General features: G+C 44.9%; 1 protein-coding gene across 3 annotated transcripts in view; it reads right to left on the bottom strand.

The window, feature by feature from the left end:
• Nucleotides 1-2,259: 2,259 nt before the first annotated feature.
• TM9SF4 (transmembrane 9 superfamily member 4) overlaps nt 2,260-16,198 on the bottom strand; it is a 42,337-nt gene continuing 28,398 nt past the window's right edge. For all 3 annotated transcript variants that reach the window (XM_084854558.1, XM_084854559.1, XM_084854560.1), the window contains exons 16-18: nt 7,464-7,583; nt 4,039-4,128; nt 2,260-3,795 (exon numbers count right to left, since the gene is read on the bottom strand). In XM_084854558.1, the coding sequence (XP_084710684.1) occupies nt 3,646-3,795; nt 4,039-4,128; nt 7,464-7,583 (360 nt within the window). In that variant the 3' untranslated portion in view covers nt 2,260-3,645. The remainder of the gene's footprint in view (nt 3,796-4,038; nt 4,129-7,463; nt 7,584-16,198) is intronic.

Raw genomic sequence — 16,198 nt, 5'->3', positions numbered from 1 at the left:
GGGAGGTGCCATGAGATCTCTGCATGCGCCATGGGGAGGTTTAATCCTCATCCTCACATATGGAGGTGGGGGAAATGTGCATACACGGAGTCCCTTATCTACCACTGCATGTGACCTGCTGGGGCAAAGATTACCCACTGCTGATCTAGGGGAAAGACCCTAACTCAGTAGCAGAGTAAACATTTTGCTGATTTCTCTTTCTCTGCTCCCTTACCCCACCAAGTATCTTGATGGTAGCGCACCTGCATTGCATACACAAGGCCCGAGGTTCAATCCCTGGCATCTCCATGTTTGGCTGGGAAATGCCCAGGAGAAACCCTGGAGGGATCCCAACCAGTGTAATACCAAGCTAGATGGTCCAAGGGTTAGGGTTTACTATCAGGCAGTTACATATGTCCTCATTTGTAAAAGTGCCTAAAATATAGCTTGTGGGTAGGGATGGCCACTGCTAGAAGCAGCACCGAAGCAAAGAGTTGCATCTCCGTGTCCTCTGCAACTTTGGAAGGGGCTGTTGGTATCTTTTCGTACCCCTGTAATGTTGGCAAGCCACAAAAATTGGAAAGACTGCAGCTGGACAGCTATACATACATGAAGGCAAAGCTACATTTTATCCCTAAGCTATATATTGTGCAGCCCTTGAATCAAGACAGGACTGTAAAGCTGCAAAAAGTTACATGAATGCAGATTCTCAGGAAGTCTGTACCTGCTAGCACATGCTGTACATTTCCTAAGGAAATGCAACACAACCCTCTCTAATCACCTTTGCCTTAAGAATGGGAGAACAACTCCCACTGAAGGAACTGCTTCATTACATTTATATGCCACCTTTGCTCCAAGGATCTCAAGGCAACATATACAATTCCCCCTTCCATTTCATCCTTACAACAAGCCTGTGGGATAAGATAGGCTGACTGGGGGATTGCCCAAGGGTCACCCAGAGAGCTTCATAGTTGAGCAGCGATTAGAACCTGTCTCTCCCCAGTCCTAGCCTAATATTCCAACTCTGGTGCCCTCTGGACATTTTGGACTACATCTCCCATAATTCCTGACCATTTCAAATGCTGGCTGGGGTTTATGGGGGCCGTCATCCAAAACATTTGGAGGGTACTAGGTTGCCCACTCCTGTACTGCTAGCCCACACTGGCTGTTGTACAGAAGTGGTTCACAGAGTTCTCTTTCTAAAACAAAGATAAGTGATTTCCCAAACCATTTGTTTGTGGCTGAGGAGATAACATATACCAACCCAACATGCTGACTGCCCCCCCCCCCCATTTTCCAAGTGGGAAACACTCTTTAGTTACACATAAAATAGGATGGACAGGACAAAAAGGAAGAAATAAGAGCTCCCTTTGCCGACTCAGAACTGTAGCAAAGCCTTCCTCCTCACAAAAACAAGACTGAATTTCCTGCCAACAGGGCAAGTGTGAGAGATGCTACCTGTGAGCTGTACCTTGAAAATATGAACGGAGCACCTGTGGCAGGGCAATGAGAGTTGCTCGAACAACATTTACAAGACTGACAACAGGACAACAGCATATTTATTTACAGCTGGGCTTGAACAATACATTAAAAATACAAGGAACTTGGAAGGTGAGGATAGTGCAGATCTGGCTAGAAAAAAATCACAGGTGGGGTGGAATTCACTTAAATATCCTAAAGCTAGTTCAAATCAGAGCTCACAAAGGAATCCACAGCATAAGTAACAAATACTACGGCTCCCATTTGCCAGACCTTGATTCTTGGCTGATGCGGCTCTGGCCTGATGGGCAGTGAGGCAACTGAAGGGGCGGGGGGGGGAGGGCAGAGAGCAGCTCCAGACTTCCCATTCTTTATGCCAGCCTCCCCCAAGCAGGTGTCTTCCAGTTGTACTGGACTCCCAATGCTACCATCACCTGGAAGGTGCCCAGCCGGGGAAGGCTGCTCCATACTCCTGGAGACCAGTTTTTGCTTACACCATGTAAAGAACATAATAGCAGATCTTTTCTTGCAGTCATCGGAGGGCAAGGGTGTTTTTTAGGGGGCAAATTAAAATACAACATACACAACAGGGATATCTCATCACTGATGAGAACTTCATGTTGACGTATTCTTTTAAAGTGTACTCCCAAAGGGATATAACCATGAATAATTAAAAGTATTTTTCTCCCTATGGCACTGTCCCACTTTTGCCACGAGAATATGTTTATAAGGTGGAAGTATTTATAGATATTTCTCATCTCTGGGTGAAAAAATCACTGCAGCTTGGAACTAGCCCATCCCATAACTAACTTGCATTTCCAGCAGGATTTTTTTTTTTTAAATCAAACCTATTTTCACTCTGATCTCACATAAAAAAGATTTTGCTTGTCAAAGGAGTTGCTTTAACCATCTTCCAGTAACAGGATTCAGATTGGTTTGCAATGCCTAGAGTACAAGCGAGCTTCCATCTCCAAGAAGACAGATCTATTGTGCTTGGTTAAGGACTAACTTTTGATAGTATAAATCTTTACAACCCCCCAAATGTCATTCCCAGTAATAGGAAAAGGTGGGAGTATATTTGTTAACTAATGGACGTTGGTCCCTGACCACACATCCAGTTCACACAGAGGTCAAGAGCAAAACCACCAATACACTTCAATTTCTAGAGGGACAGAACTGGACAGATGAAGAGAATATGGGTCAGCTAGAATGGCATGGGTGGGGTTTGAAAACTTCCAGGAACAGAGGAGCAATTAATTCCTTTCTTGAAAGAAGCAAAACTCATCCAGTTCCCTTCCCTCTCTTGCACATTACAGCAGCAATTCTCAGCATCTGAGCCATAGACTCCTTGGCACATGAGCAGTGGAGCGAGTTTTTCTGGATTGGGTCTCTTTTCACCAGCCAAATCCAAGATTTGCTGGGGAGATTCTCTGGGATTTCACCAGGATTTCCGAGTAGCCGTCTCCAGTGTGCAGGCCCATTCCATTCTCAACAGGAAGCACTTCCATGTCATTCTTTTATCATCATTCAAAGCAAGCGAGTTTGCCAAGACAGACAAGCAGTTGCTGCTGCTGTCTTCACTCAAACCTCCAGCATCGACCAGATGGGAGGCAGGGTGGAGGGCTACAGTTCAAAAGCCCTCTGTGAGAAATTGCACTTGCCTAGTTCTGAAATGGCGCCTCCACAGCACCAGGAGAGACATGACAGTGTTGTAGAACTCTCTCTCTCTGGAGACCATAACCTGGAGACCATAACCTTCATTTTCTTTTGCCAAGCCCAGGCACAGCAAAAGGCTACTCTGTGCAATAACTAAAGGATGTTTCTCCCTGAACTCAATACCTATTTCACACACCTGTAACCACTGCAGTCTCATCTTATTGTCATGACAAAGAAAAAATAGACAAGAAAACCTACTCATTGAGCGGGATGCTTCTGATCTAAAAAAAATCCCTTATAACCAGAATAGAATAAAAGTTAAAATGCAAAGTATCTACATGCCCTTCCCCTCCAGAAGAATCCTGATTCCATGGACCCTGTGCCAAAGATTACATTCCAAAAGTAGAACTATTTTTTATTTCTTGTGTCCCGCTCCCACCGGGTTTTTGTTTCCTTGGAGAGTTCCCCACTTCCTTCCTAGGAGGAAACTGAGAGGACGGCTGCTTTGTGTCGTGCAGTGTCCGAGCACCTTCAGTCTATTTTCACAGCAGCATAAATCTTGCGGACAAACATGTAGGCTGCATAGAAGCCAATGGTCCCTGTCAAGAGCCAGAAGGACAGCACCATGAGGGTGGTGTAGCCAAAGTACAGCAAAGAGGGAATGAACTCGACAATGTCCAGCTGCAAGAGAAAACCAAAAGGTCAGGCGGAAAGGCAGGCAAAGGGGAGAAATCCTCAGCACTGACCCTCTTTCACTGACGAAAAGCAGAACAGGAAACTCCCTCAGCCCCTGTGGAGCAAGCTGTTGAACAAACCTCTCTGCCCAGAGTTCCCCACCTTAAGACAGCAACCAAAAGCTTTTGCAACTATACAACCCCAGACCAAAGCCTGTAGGGAAGGCAGAATTCTGACTTGCTACAATACCTTGTTCACGAAGTAGAAGATTGCATAAATCAACACATAGAAGGCAGATCCTCCAGATACCAGGAAAGTTCTCCACCACCACCGATAATCCTGCCAAAGAAAACAGAGACACACACACACGGCAATTATTCTGTCAACATTCTCAACATCTCTCCCGGGACCCTGGGATGCTTGGACGTCCACACAGGTTCTGCTTGTGGCATGCGGTGATCCGGTTTGTGTAGGCTTGATATCTGCAGGTATGGTGGGACCTGTTTCACAGCAGAGGTGGAGAACCAGGTGGCTTTTCTGTTGCTTTCAATACTGCAATTCTCTTGGGAGTTAAACTAGATTTCATAAGACTGTCCTGAAGGAAAACCCTCCAGACGTATGAGAGTATGAATTTCCCCCCCACCCCCAACCAAATCAGATATCCTCCTTACACACAGAAAACTAACACGCCAGGGAGAACGCCAGGCTAACTCTTCTCGAAGTGTTTGTCTTCTTTTTTAAGCATGGGGAACACTCAACCAAGCAAGTCTCCCATCTGCAGTGTAAACTGTACACCAGGAAGAGCTTCACCACCCAATTCTGCTAAATGAATTAACTGGCTCATATACCCAGGAATGGGCAGTCTCTCTCTGCCCGGGTCTGACCACAGAATCTTAGAGCTGGAAGGGGCCATTTAGGCCACAGAGTCCAACCCCCTGCTCAGTGCAGGAATTGAGTTTAAAGCATCTCTGACAGGTAGCATCTGGTCTCTGCTTGAAGACCTCCAGTGACAGAGAGCCCACCACCTGCCCAGGCAGCTAGTTCCATGGTCTGATTGCTCTGACGGTTAGGACGTTGCTCGTGATGTTCAACTGAAACCTGTCTTCCTGTGAATTTAGCCCGTTATTTCATAAGAACATAAGAAGAGCCATGCCAGATCAGACCAAGGGTCCATCTAGTCCAGCGTTCTGTTCACAAAGTGGCCAACCTGCTGCCAATGGGATGAGAAGAATTCTTTCAGCTTCTCTGCAATCTCCTTGTCGTCCTTCAGTACTCCTTTAATTCCATTGTCATCCAATGGTCCAACTGCCTCCCTAGCTGGTTTCCTTCTTCTCATATATTTAAAGAATTCGTTATTGTTGGCCTTGATATTGTTTGCAATATGCTCTTCAGAACGCTTTTTTGCATCTCTTATTACCTACTCACATCGCCTTTGTGCAAGCTTGTGCTCCCTTTTGTTTTTCTCACTTGGGCAAGACTTCCATTTTCTGAAGGAAGCCCTGTTTTCTCTAATAGCTTCCTTGACGCTGCTCATTAACCATGCCAGTGACTTCTTGGACTTGGTGCTACCTTTCCTAGCCTGTGGTATACATTTTAGCTGAGCTTCTATTAATGTGGTTTTGAGTAACCTCCAAGCATTTTGAAGGGATTTAACCCTCTTAACTCCCCCTTTCAGCTTCCTTTTTACCAGTTCCCTCATTTTAGAGAAGTTTCTCTTTTGAAGTCAAATGTGACTGTGCTAGACTTCCTGGGTAACTGTCCACTTATATATATATGTATATTAAATCTGATAGCACTGTGGTTGCTCTTTCCAGTTGGTTCAACATTTACATCTCATACTAGGTCCTGGGCAACACCACTTAGGATTAAATCCAGGTTCACTTCCCCTCTGGTTGGTTCTATGACCAACTGTTCTACGGCACAGTTGTTTAGGGCATCAAGAAATTTAACCTTTTTGTCGTGACTGGAACATGCATTTATCTAGTCAGTGTGGGGGTAACTGAAGTCACCCAATATTACAACAGTTCCTCGTTCGGAGGCCTGCCTGATTTTGTTTTCCATCTCAAGGTCACCCTGAGCCTTCTGGCCTGGGGGACGATAGCATGCTCCTAGTACTAAATTAGTTGCAGAGCCCCATGTTGTCACCCACAGCACTTCTGTGGCAAGGTCTGCCCCTTTGAGGTCTTCTAGTCTGCTCAGCACTATGCCCTCTTTGACATACAGAGCAACACCTCCCCAGTATGCCCTCCCCTGTCCTTCTTGTAGAGTTTATATCCAGAGATGACTGTACCCCGCTGGCTCTCTCCATTCCACCAGGTTTTCATGATGCCCACTACATTCAGGCTCTCCTTTAAAAACAAGCAATCCAACTATCCCAGTTTGGCTCGGAGGCTTCTAGCATTTGCACAGAAACACCTATACACAGTGTCCCTCCCCAGATGTCTCTGGCATGTGCATCTTTTGCTATGGCACTTAGGCCTCTTTGATTGGCGGTTACGTTTCACCACATGCTCATGGTCTATTCCCCCCTCCCCTTCTACATTTCGTGTCCTACAGTCTTGGGATGATAGAGAACAGGCTGTGGCCCTCTTCAGTGTGACAACCCTTTAAGTACATATCAACTATGTACTTAAAGTACAAAGTGCTATCATATTCTCTCCCCCGTCCCCCGTCTTCTCTTGTCAAGGGTAAACATACCCAGTTCCTTCACAACCTTTCCTTGTAGGATTTAGTTTCTAGTCCCCTGATTATCTTTGTTGCCCTTCTCTGAACTTGTTCCAATTTATCTGAATCCTTCTTAAAGTGTGGTGTCCAGAACTGGACAGAATGGACAGTTCTCACGTAACGGCAAATCATGGGCTGAAAAACCCAGTGGTTAACCCAACAACAAACATAGGTTAACTTCTGGGTTGCTTAGCCCCTAAACAACCCAGTGCTCCAAGTTCACACATCATGCTCCACAACCTATGAAGGAGGTGGTTGATTAAAAGCGGAAGTGAGCAAGTGGAAGGCAGCACGCTCGCTCACTCCTACTTGTGTATAGCAAATCATGGGTTAAGGAATCCAAGATTTGCCCTTACTCATTTGCTTGCTCCTGGTGGTTCCACATGGACCTATGGCATGATTGGAGTCCACCTGGAGAAGAGCTTTCAGTGTGGTGGCCCGCTTTCTTTGGAACGCCCTGCCCTGCAGGTCAGGCAGGCACCAGCACTGTGTTGCTCTCGGTGCTTTCTGGAAACAGCTCTGAGCATTCCTTAACAGACCAGCCACATTTTTTTATTGGCATTCTGTTTTTAAAAAGAATAATTTTAATAATGGTGTTTTAATCTTTTAATCTATTTACTATTTTAGCTTTTATGTTCACCGGTCCGGAATCTGCTTTAGATATGGATATGGAGACATGCTTTAGATATGGAGTGATATATAAATGTTGTGAATGAATGAATAAATAAATAAATTACAGGTCAAGTCTCTGAGGTGAGCTCTGACCAGCACAGAGTAGAGTGGATCCCACGACTTAGAAACGACGCTTCTTTTGACCACAACCTAGATACCTAATTCTACAAGACAAGGAACCCTCATCTCCATGTCACAAAGCTGAGCACACTGTGTACCTGGGTTCCATTCCCATGCCCCGCCCCCCAACTCTCCCTAAGATGCACCTGTTGTCTTACCTCGGCACAGAGCTGGAAGTACACCATGACAATGCTGATCTGGGAACAGGATACAACGAGGATGATGAATACCAAGAAGAGGAAGCCAAAGAGGTAGTAGAACTGATTCTCCCAGATTGCCTGTATCCCAGAGAGAGAGAGAGAGAGAGAGAAACTCACAAAAAGGAGGCATGAACATGATGGGATAGCTCTTGAGGAACAGGAGGCTCATCAGGCAGAGACACACCATTAACTTCTATCCAGGTTACTCCATTTTAACCATCATGGCTTTATGCAAAGAATCAAGGGAACCGTGGCCTGGCAAGTTCAGAATACAAAATCACTTCTTTGTTTTACTGTAATGCTGACAATTTCTTCCATTTTCAACTTTTATCTTTTACCTGTTTGTCATAAACTGCCAAATACTAAGAGATACTAGATTTCTTAGAGTCCAGCAGGCTCCTTTTGTAACAAAAATTAAACACACTTAGAAGTTCAATTAGCAAATTTGTAATTGTCTGAATAAACAATACATGTAAATGTAATTAGACAAAACCTACTTGTATGAGCAAACCAAGTAATACATTATGTTCCTAACCAGTGATCTGTAAAGAATGCTAAAAATAAGTATTACATATTTTTCATTCCCCCCGCCCCAAATTTCAGTGTGTTTTTTTAAAAAAAAAGAAAAAGGAAAAAATGTCCCCATAGTTTCAATATTTCTGGAAATTTCACATCTCTAGACCAGATATATGGCCCTTCACCAATACCCCTAGGCTCGTTGCTGCCCCAGGGGACCACTTGGGATGCTCGTGTAGTCAAGCTGGCCCCAATCAGGTCTCCTAGAACCAAGTTTAATTTTCTATTACACTGGACCACACTGGCTCCCAAACAGCCTGAGGAAGCAGAAACAGGAAAATGATCCGGGATCTCCCCCCACCCCCACACACAAAATCTGATGAAAGGAACCTCCACTCGCCATACCAGTAACTTCTCCAAAGGCATTTCCCAAGACAAGATAGTTATAGAAACCATCTGCATCATCAGAATGAGCCACATCTTACAGCTCCATGCTTTGGAGTGGCTGTAGCCAATGCAGGAAGATGCTACTGGGCCACATTTGACCAAGAGCCTGACAAACAAAGCCTGTAAGCCTTCATCAGTCCATTGGAGGGAGTAAAGGGTAGAATCCAACTGTTGCAGAACCCAGAGTCAGAGAGACCACGGAGTGAAGGAAAAAGAGATTCTTTATTTAACGTGCGGGCTTAAGGCTGGAATCTTTTCCAAAGAGCCAGAAGCCCCGAAATACATCAGCACATTGTTTTTATAGACATTGTGACACATATGAAACGGCTCCTCCTCCCCCTCCCGCGTGGGGTTGCAGTCCTCAACATTTCTTCTCCTAGCACCATTGTTTAAAATACAAGAACTGGGTTATAGGGTAGCCATGATAAGGAGAGAACAGAAGAGAACAGCAGAGAACAAGATATACAATTGTATGACCTTTGACAAGACAAGGAATTCCTGTGTCTCGTCAGCTTACAACAATATATTCAAGGGAGAAAGAGCTCAGCAAGAACATGAAGCATGAGACTGCATGAGGCTACTTAGCCTGACCCCCGATATGGCTGCTACATTCCCCCCTTAAATGCATAATTTCATTACAATTATAGCATTTCTGATAACTATACAAAGCTTTTTGTGACATACATATTACTTAGCCTCTTGTTGGGCTATTAGAGTGTAGAGGGCAGCAGTTTTACTAGCTGAGACATAAAACAGATTGGTTAAACAGCGCATAAGACACGGAACGCAGAGACATAACAGAACTTTTATGAACAACACTGGTAGAATTAGGATGAACAATGCTTCAAGCCAGCTAAGATCTGGAAGCCAAGGGGTTAACTAATTGAGCTAATTGTTTTTGTCTTATTGTTTTGTTAGCTACTATATTGTGCAGCTTGTTGATCTGTTCATCTACAGCATTGCCATTATCAGTTAAGTTAAAACAACAGAGCTTTTGGTGTGTCTCACAACTTAAATGATGAAGAAGGAAGAGGTAATCTATACCAGCTCTGTTTTCTAGAACTGCACCTCTTAGATCACGCAACTCTTTATTTAACAATGACAATGCTCGTGAGGTGGCATTTATGCTTTTGGCTAAGCTGCAAGCTAACCGGTTGATCTCCAGACCATTAGCCAAGGCTAAACCTGGAACCCTAACCAGTGACATTGCTAAGGCCAATTTTTCTGAGTCAGAATATAACTGCACATGACTATTACAATTTTTAGTTAGTTGGAGTGCTCGAGGCTGCCGTCGACGGATTTTTTCGGGCCACAGGGGAAGAACTGACACCAGTTCAATTGGCGGCTGAGGCAACATGGGTGGTTATTAGACAAGTTGGCAGGAATGAATGACCAAGTGCGGGAACTACATGTCTAAAACCATCCATGAGGCAAAAGTATGTGGGCATCATTAAAAGATATGTTTTGAATTTTATTACAGTGGAAGGGGGCCAGGGATAGCTTTATATTTTCTGGAAAATTTTTGACAATTAAGCATTCGTGCACACGTAGCATTTGTTTCAGCAACGATGGGGGTGCGTAGAGTGAACTCTGTAGGGGGTAGGATCTTTGCAACCACGCCCCAATTAGCATTTTGGGAATAAGTTAAACTTACACTATAAACTCTTAACGTGGTATCTTTTTTAATTTTCCCAGGATGTCTACAGACAGGTATTAGGCAAGAGCTAATAAGCCTGTTTACAGGTATATCTCTTGGCAAACAAAAATGTTTTACTCGCGTGATGTTAGCCAGGTGAAGCCAGTAATTATCAGCAAATCACTGGGACAAACTTCTCCTTCCAGGGGCAGACCCCCCTTTTTGCACCTTATTAAGGAAACACAATGCAACACTACTAACACTACAACACGCATGTTTGATCTTCTTTGGGATCTGACCGTACGCTGGGCAGCTATTCACCTGGCAAGCTGCAGTAGGGTCTAGTCCCCTTCTTTAATTTTCCAGTTGCAGGTCTGACCATACGCAGGGAGACAGTCTCCCGGTGTGTCCACAGTAAGGTCTAGCCTGAGTCTTCTTACTGCTTTTTCAGAATGATTTTTAAAGGATTTTCAGGATTTCTGTTTACAGTCTACTCTCCCCCTCTCGCTCTCTTGACTCGTGTCTAATGTATCCAGGGTTTAACTTCAGCTGCTTTCATAGCTGTGGCAGTGGAAAGTATGACAGTTTTTAGTCTTCTCCATCTGGGACTCAAAGGGTTATTTTTCTCTCTTTAACTCATACTTTAACTCTTGGTTGGAAAGGATGAACTTCTGTGATGGGAATGGCTTATTTTTTAAGACAAAGCGACGCTGGGCTTGAAGAACTTCGCTCAGTGTTTGGACTTCTTGTTTAAGGCTAACGTTTGCTTGCTCTTGATGCCGCTCTAGTGTCAATTATGAAGTCAATGTCACGGCCCCTCACAGTCAATGTCACGGCCCCTCTCAAGCTGTCTCCCTCTTCGCCCATTCTGGCTCCTTTGGTTTTCTCTTTTGTATTTGATTTATTTTATTTGGGCATTTATGCCACTAATGTCCATTTTGTCCACACTGGGCACACTGGTTCTTTTTTAAGAATCTTCTGCCTCTGCCGGGTCTTCTTCTTTTTTTCTCTCGTCCATGTCTTCTTGGGCCTCTGGGTCGAGGGGGGTGTACTGGCGATAGGCATTTGAAAGACGCTCCAAGTACGCTCTGGGGCCTCGGTGGCACCTTGCAGCACTTTAGACACTTTGGTCATATTAACTGACTTCTTCATACCTGCTTTCATGGCTTTTAACAGCAGGGTTTGATACTGGGTGAGGCGCTCTAGCCCCACTTGTGTTTTGGGATTCCAGCGGGGGGGGGGGGGTTTACTTACAAGGAGACTTTATTGGGTAACTTACAGCACACAGACGTACTTAATGGTTGGATCAGACAGCTTCTCTGAACTACGAGCTATTGGGCTAAATGGGTTTTATACCATACATGTTACCCATGAGGCAACACAACACTAGCAAGCATTTTCAGCATAGGCTAGAAGTGTTTGGTTCTCAGGCACAGCTTCCTGTAAACAACTTCGCTTCTCAAAGTGATTGATAACACTTTTATTCATTAGTATGGGAAGACAAATTTTTCTCTTTTTTTGCTTTCTTCTTCTTTGCTGATCTGCCTGTATTGCAGATCATGTTTCAAACTTTTTACATAAAACTTTCTGCTCCATGCACCAGCCTTGTCTCTTTATTTGTCTTTTTTAAGTTAAACTCACTTACTTAAACCTTTTTGCCTTACACTAGTCTCAGTGACACACATTTGGGATAGGCTCTTTCTCTCTTTCTAGTTACATTTTCTTTATTTTAAAGAACTATCACATTATTGTGGCTACTTTACCCCAGGTAATAAGCTCCAGGCACAATCAGCTGCTTTTAATTTACCCTGGGGGCAACTATGGCCACGCTTCTTTTCTACAAATGTTTTTTTTCCCCCTCTTGCCTCTTCTTTCTTTCTTTTTTTTCTCTTCTCTATCTGTCTTCTATTTTCTTTATTCCTTCTTTTCTACTTGCTTCTGTCTTTCTTTACTTGACTTTGTCTTTTCTCCTTGTCATCCATTGGGAACCACACTTAGTATTATTTGGAGTTGCAACTAACACTAATCTGCAAATATCACATATATTTTATGATATTTAAGAAATCATAAAATATACACAACAAACTTCTTCTGCAATTTAATACAATGAATGGAAAACACTTTTTGCATGGTAAGGCATGATGGAGCAGATCCAGCAATCATACTGCTCTTCTGGCTGAAAGCTCAGGGCCCATTAAAATCAAGGGACGGGCATACCCACACACGCAAAGAGTTCTAGGTCACCATTTTTGCATCGGCAACTCTATGCTGCATGAGTTCTGGCAGAAGGAAATCTAAAAGTCATAGATCAAACTCAGTCTGCTGTACACTGAGCTGACTACAAACACAGACACACGGTCCACAGCGATGAGAGTTCAAGTTTATCTAAAGCTTCACAGCACTGTCCATGGCAAGTCTTTGACAATTTAAAATTTTAGTCCATGTGCAGAGTGTCTCTAAAAAGCCCAGATGATGATGGAGGCAAACAGAGAAGGCTCTGGGCAATGAAGATGAGATGTTTCCAGCAAAGGCTCTCCACTTTTGCATCAGTTTAAAAAGGGAAAGTGTGGCCCTACACCCCTTCTGACAGACAAGGGCCTTTAACTTTTTAGCAAGGCCTCTGTCTAAACAGAGCGGCACAGCTCAGCTCTCTAGCCGTGACGCTTTAACTTGGGCAACTCCTCTGTAAATTTTATTCTACTTCTGTCAGGTTCTCACAGACATTTTAAAAACTTACTCTTTTTTTTCCTTTTAACCTGGTACACGAAAGCACTGAAACACTGAGTGCTGAAACTCAGGACGCTGGGGGGTGATGGGCATCGCCTTATACTTGCATTTTTCAGGCAGCCATTAATCTTCGGGGAGGCGGTGGGGTGATTTGCAGGACTTCAAAGGCAAGCTTCTCAGTGTGTTTGTATTTGTAAATCCCAAGCTCAAAACAGGACACGATGAGGTGCAGGGCAGCTAAATCTTTGCTTTGGCAGGGGCAACAAATAACTCGGGTCAGCTTTCTTCGCTGGGGTCTCAAACAGGAAAACAGTCTTAATTTAAAGTTGTAACATCACTGACAGCGTCAGCCAGCCAGCTACACAGATCTCGTTGTTTTTTAAGACAGTTGCTCCAGTATCTTCTTTTCTTCTCAATCAGGTTGGGTCTCCCAGCTTACACAGTTTATTGCAGCTTTTAGGAGCATGGTAGTAGCGTGATTTTGGCTTGGCCAGGAACATGCTGTCTGGTTTCTCGGTCTCTTCAGCACACACTCTTAGGCAGTGTAACACTGGACACTCGAATCAGTGAGATTTCTTCATTGCAGGGAATCCCACGGCAAAAGCTTAATGGTTACGCTCTTCAGAAATCATATAGCCGATGGTCAGTAGCTACAGGCTCTATGCAATTTTAACACAGTTCAAAGCTAAACACGGCTACCTTGACAGAGATCTTCATCATGGTCTCTCCGCTTCATTCTGCTTTGGGACAGTCTTATGGCACACTTTTCACTCGAAGAGGGGTCTAGCCTGTGCTCTGGGGGCTGATTCTTCACCTTTATTTTCTATTTTGCCTTCATCTTCTGGATCTTCATTTTCAGTTTCCATTTCTTAGGGATTTCATCTCAATTAGGCGAGGTGATGATGTTGCACAACTCAGAACGTTGTGGGCAATTTTCCTGCCCCCCCTCTCTCGGCGCGCTAGGCTAACAGCTACTTCTTCGGCCTTACACTCTCACGCTTTTGTTAAAAGCCAGACTGTCCTGCAACATTTTTCTAATTAACAGCCTCAGATCTTGTTCTTTTTTTTCTCTCAGCTCAACCTTGAGCTTTTTGCTGTTTTCTCTCTCTATTCTGAATCTTTTTTAAAAAACCTTTTTCCTTCTTTGTTTGACATACATCTCAAGGGGGTGCAAGTCTTGAGCAGTAGACGAGCTTGCCTCCTCTTTTTTGTGAGAACACATCTTTTTAAGGGTTACTGCCGATTTTATTAAATCTTCTGCCCAACACTTCAATTCTTCAGTTTCTTTTATTAATGCTGATTGAGGTGTAAGAGGGGAACCTCCCGATCCCATAGAGATGAAAGTCTTGGCAGACAATATCTGGGAGTTGAGGACCGTAGCTGAAATCGGCGAATTACTGCCGGTGGGGCTTGAAACTGATGGCGACAGTTCTAAGTCAAAGCGAGGGGCAATGCCTCTAGGGGGGATGGCAGGGGCTCAGGAGCCACAGGATCTGGATCTCGACGGGGCGGTCTTACAGTAACATGGGCCCGTGGTGGAAGCAGGGCATAAGCAGGTGGAAACGCCGTTAGCTCTACCAGATCTTCACATGGGGCTTCTAACACTGGTTGTAATTTCTTTTTGGCCAATTTTTCTTTTCTGAGCACCAAACCTTTTGCCTGGGATTCTAGGCATTTCTTTAGCCATGGAGGAGAAGCGCGGACTATGGAATCTCATGAGTTTATGTAGGGAAATTGGTCGGGGTGCCCAGGTCTCCCAACCACAATGGCATATACACGGCTGATTTTGCTGGGCTCTAAAGAGCCTTTAGTAGGCCATCCTACACCAAAAGACGGCCACTCTATTTCACACAAAGTCTGCAACCGTTGAGGATTCATGGGGGGGTCCCCATAATCTCCACTGAAACCTTTCTTAAAATTTGCTAGCATACATCCCAAGGGGGTGCAAGGTTTGCTTCCCCCACCACCCATAGCCTCCCTCCTAAACTGAAGACAGACACAATTAGGGAATGGGAATTGGTCAGTGAGTAAGGGGTCTCACTGGCCGACACAAGAGGATTTTACACACCACGCACTTTGCTACTGGCCTGGGCACCCGGACGGTCAACGGCATGCATCAGAAACCGCAGTAGCCACTCACACGATCATCAATCTCTCCACTGCATCCATATGTCTCTGCCACCCACTTTTCCCACTTTTTACCAGAGCGGAAAGCAGCTTCCCCAGCTTCCTACCGAGTACTGGCGTGCTGGATACTGGCGCCCACTCGGGGGTGTGATCAGGCCCCCCTTCTACCCGCAAGGAGTAGGTTCTTTTTGTATACGTATACCACCAACACTGACCTTCTTCATAAGGCGGGGCCCTCTTTTTTTCTGCCCAGTGGCCTTTCTCCCTAAAGGTGGGGCCCTCTTTTTCCCATATACTTGCCTTTCTCCTGAAGGCTTCCAATGTGGGTTTCAACTCAATTGCAGCTGCGATACAGGCAGGGCTCAAGTTCCTTCCTCCGCTTCCCAAGGTTCTCTTGCTGCTCGCTGCCGTTTGGGCGATCCCGGGGCAGGCTTTCTCCCATTCACTCGACAAAAAGGTCGGTGGCGCCAAGAAAGGGAGGCATGCGCCGAGCTCGTCTTCCCGGTGCGGCGATCAAGAGCAGGCAAATGCCACCTGTCTGGCTCAGAGCCTGCCACATCCGAGTCACGGCACCATTTATGTTGCAGAACCCAGAGTCAGAGAGACCACGGAGTGAAGGAAAAAGAGATTCTTTATTTAATGCGCGGGCTTAAGGCTGGAATCTTTTCCAAAGAGCCAGAAGCCCCGAAATACATCAGCACATTGTTGTTATAGACATTGTGACACATATGAAACGGCTCCTCCTCCCCCTCCCGCGTGGGGTTGCAATCCTCAACATTTCTTCTCCTAGCACCATTGTTTATAATACAAGAACTGGGTTATAGGGTAGCCATGATAAGGAGAGAACAGAAGAGAACAGCAGAGAACAAGATATACAATTGTATGACCTTTGACAAGACAAGGAATTCCTGTGTCTCGTCAGCTTACAACAATATATTCAAGGGAGAAAGAGCTCAGCAAGAACATGAAGCATGAGACTGCATGAGGCTACTTAGTCTGACCCCTGATATGGCTGCTACACAACTAAAGCCCTACTTAGAGTAGACCCACTGAAATGAATGGGACTTAAGTTAGTCATGACAAGCCCCATTCATTTCAATGGGTCTACTCTAAGTAGAGCTGTAGTTGGAGTCTACCCAAGGACTGGGAAAGAAGTGGTTACCACCATCTTCCATCTCATGCCCAGATTCTTGTCCTGGTAGCACCTTCTCCCCATCCCGCCCCCAACACTGCTCCTTAA

Source organism: Heloderma suspectum, chromosome 4 (genome assembly GCF_057233095.1).
Source record: "Heloderma suspectum isolate Gila_16-S chromosome 4, 16-S_ref, whole genome shotgun sequence".
Lineage (NCBI taxonomy): Eukaryota > Metazoa > Chordata > Lepidosauria > Squamata > Helodermatidae > Heloderma > Heloderma suspectum.
The sequence above is the reverse complement of the archived record's forward strand: the minus strand, read 5'-3'. Positions and strand labels throughout refer to the sequence as shown.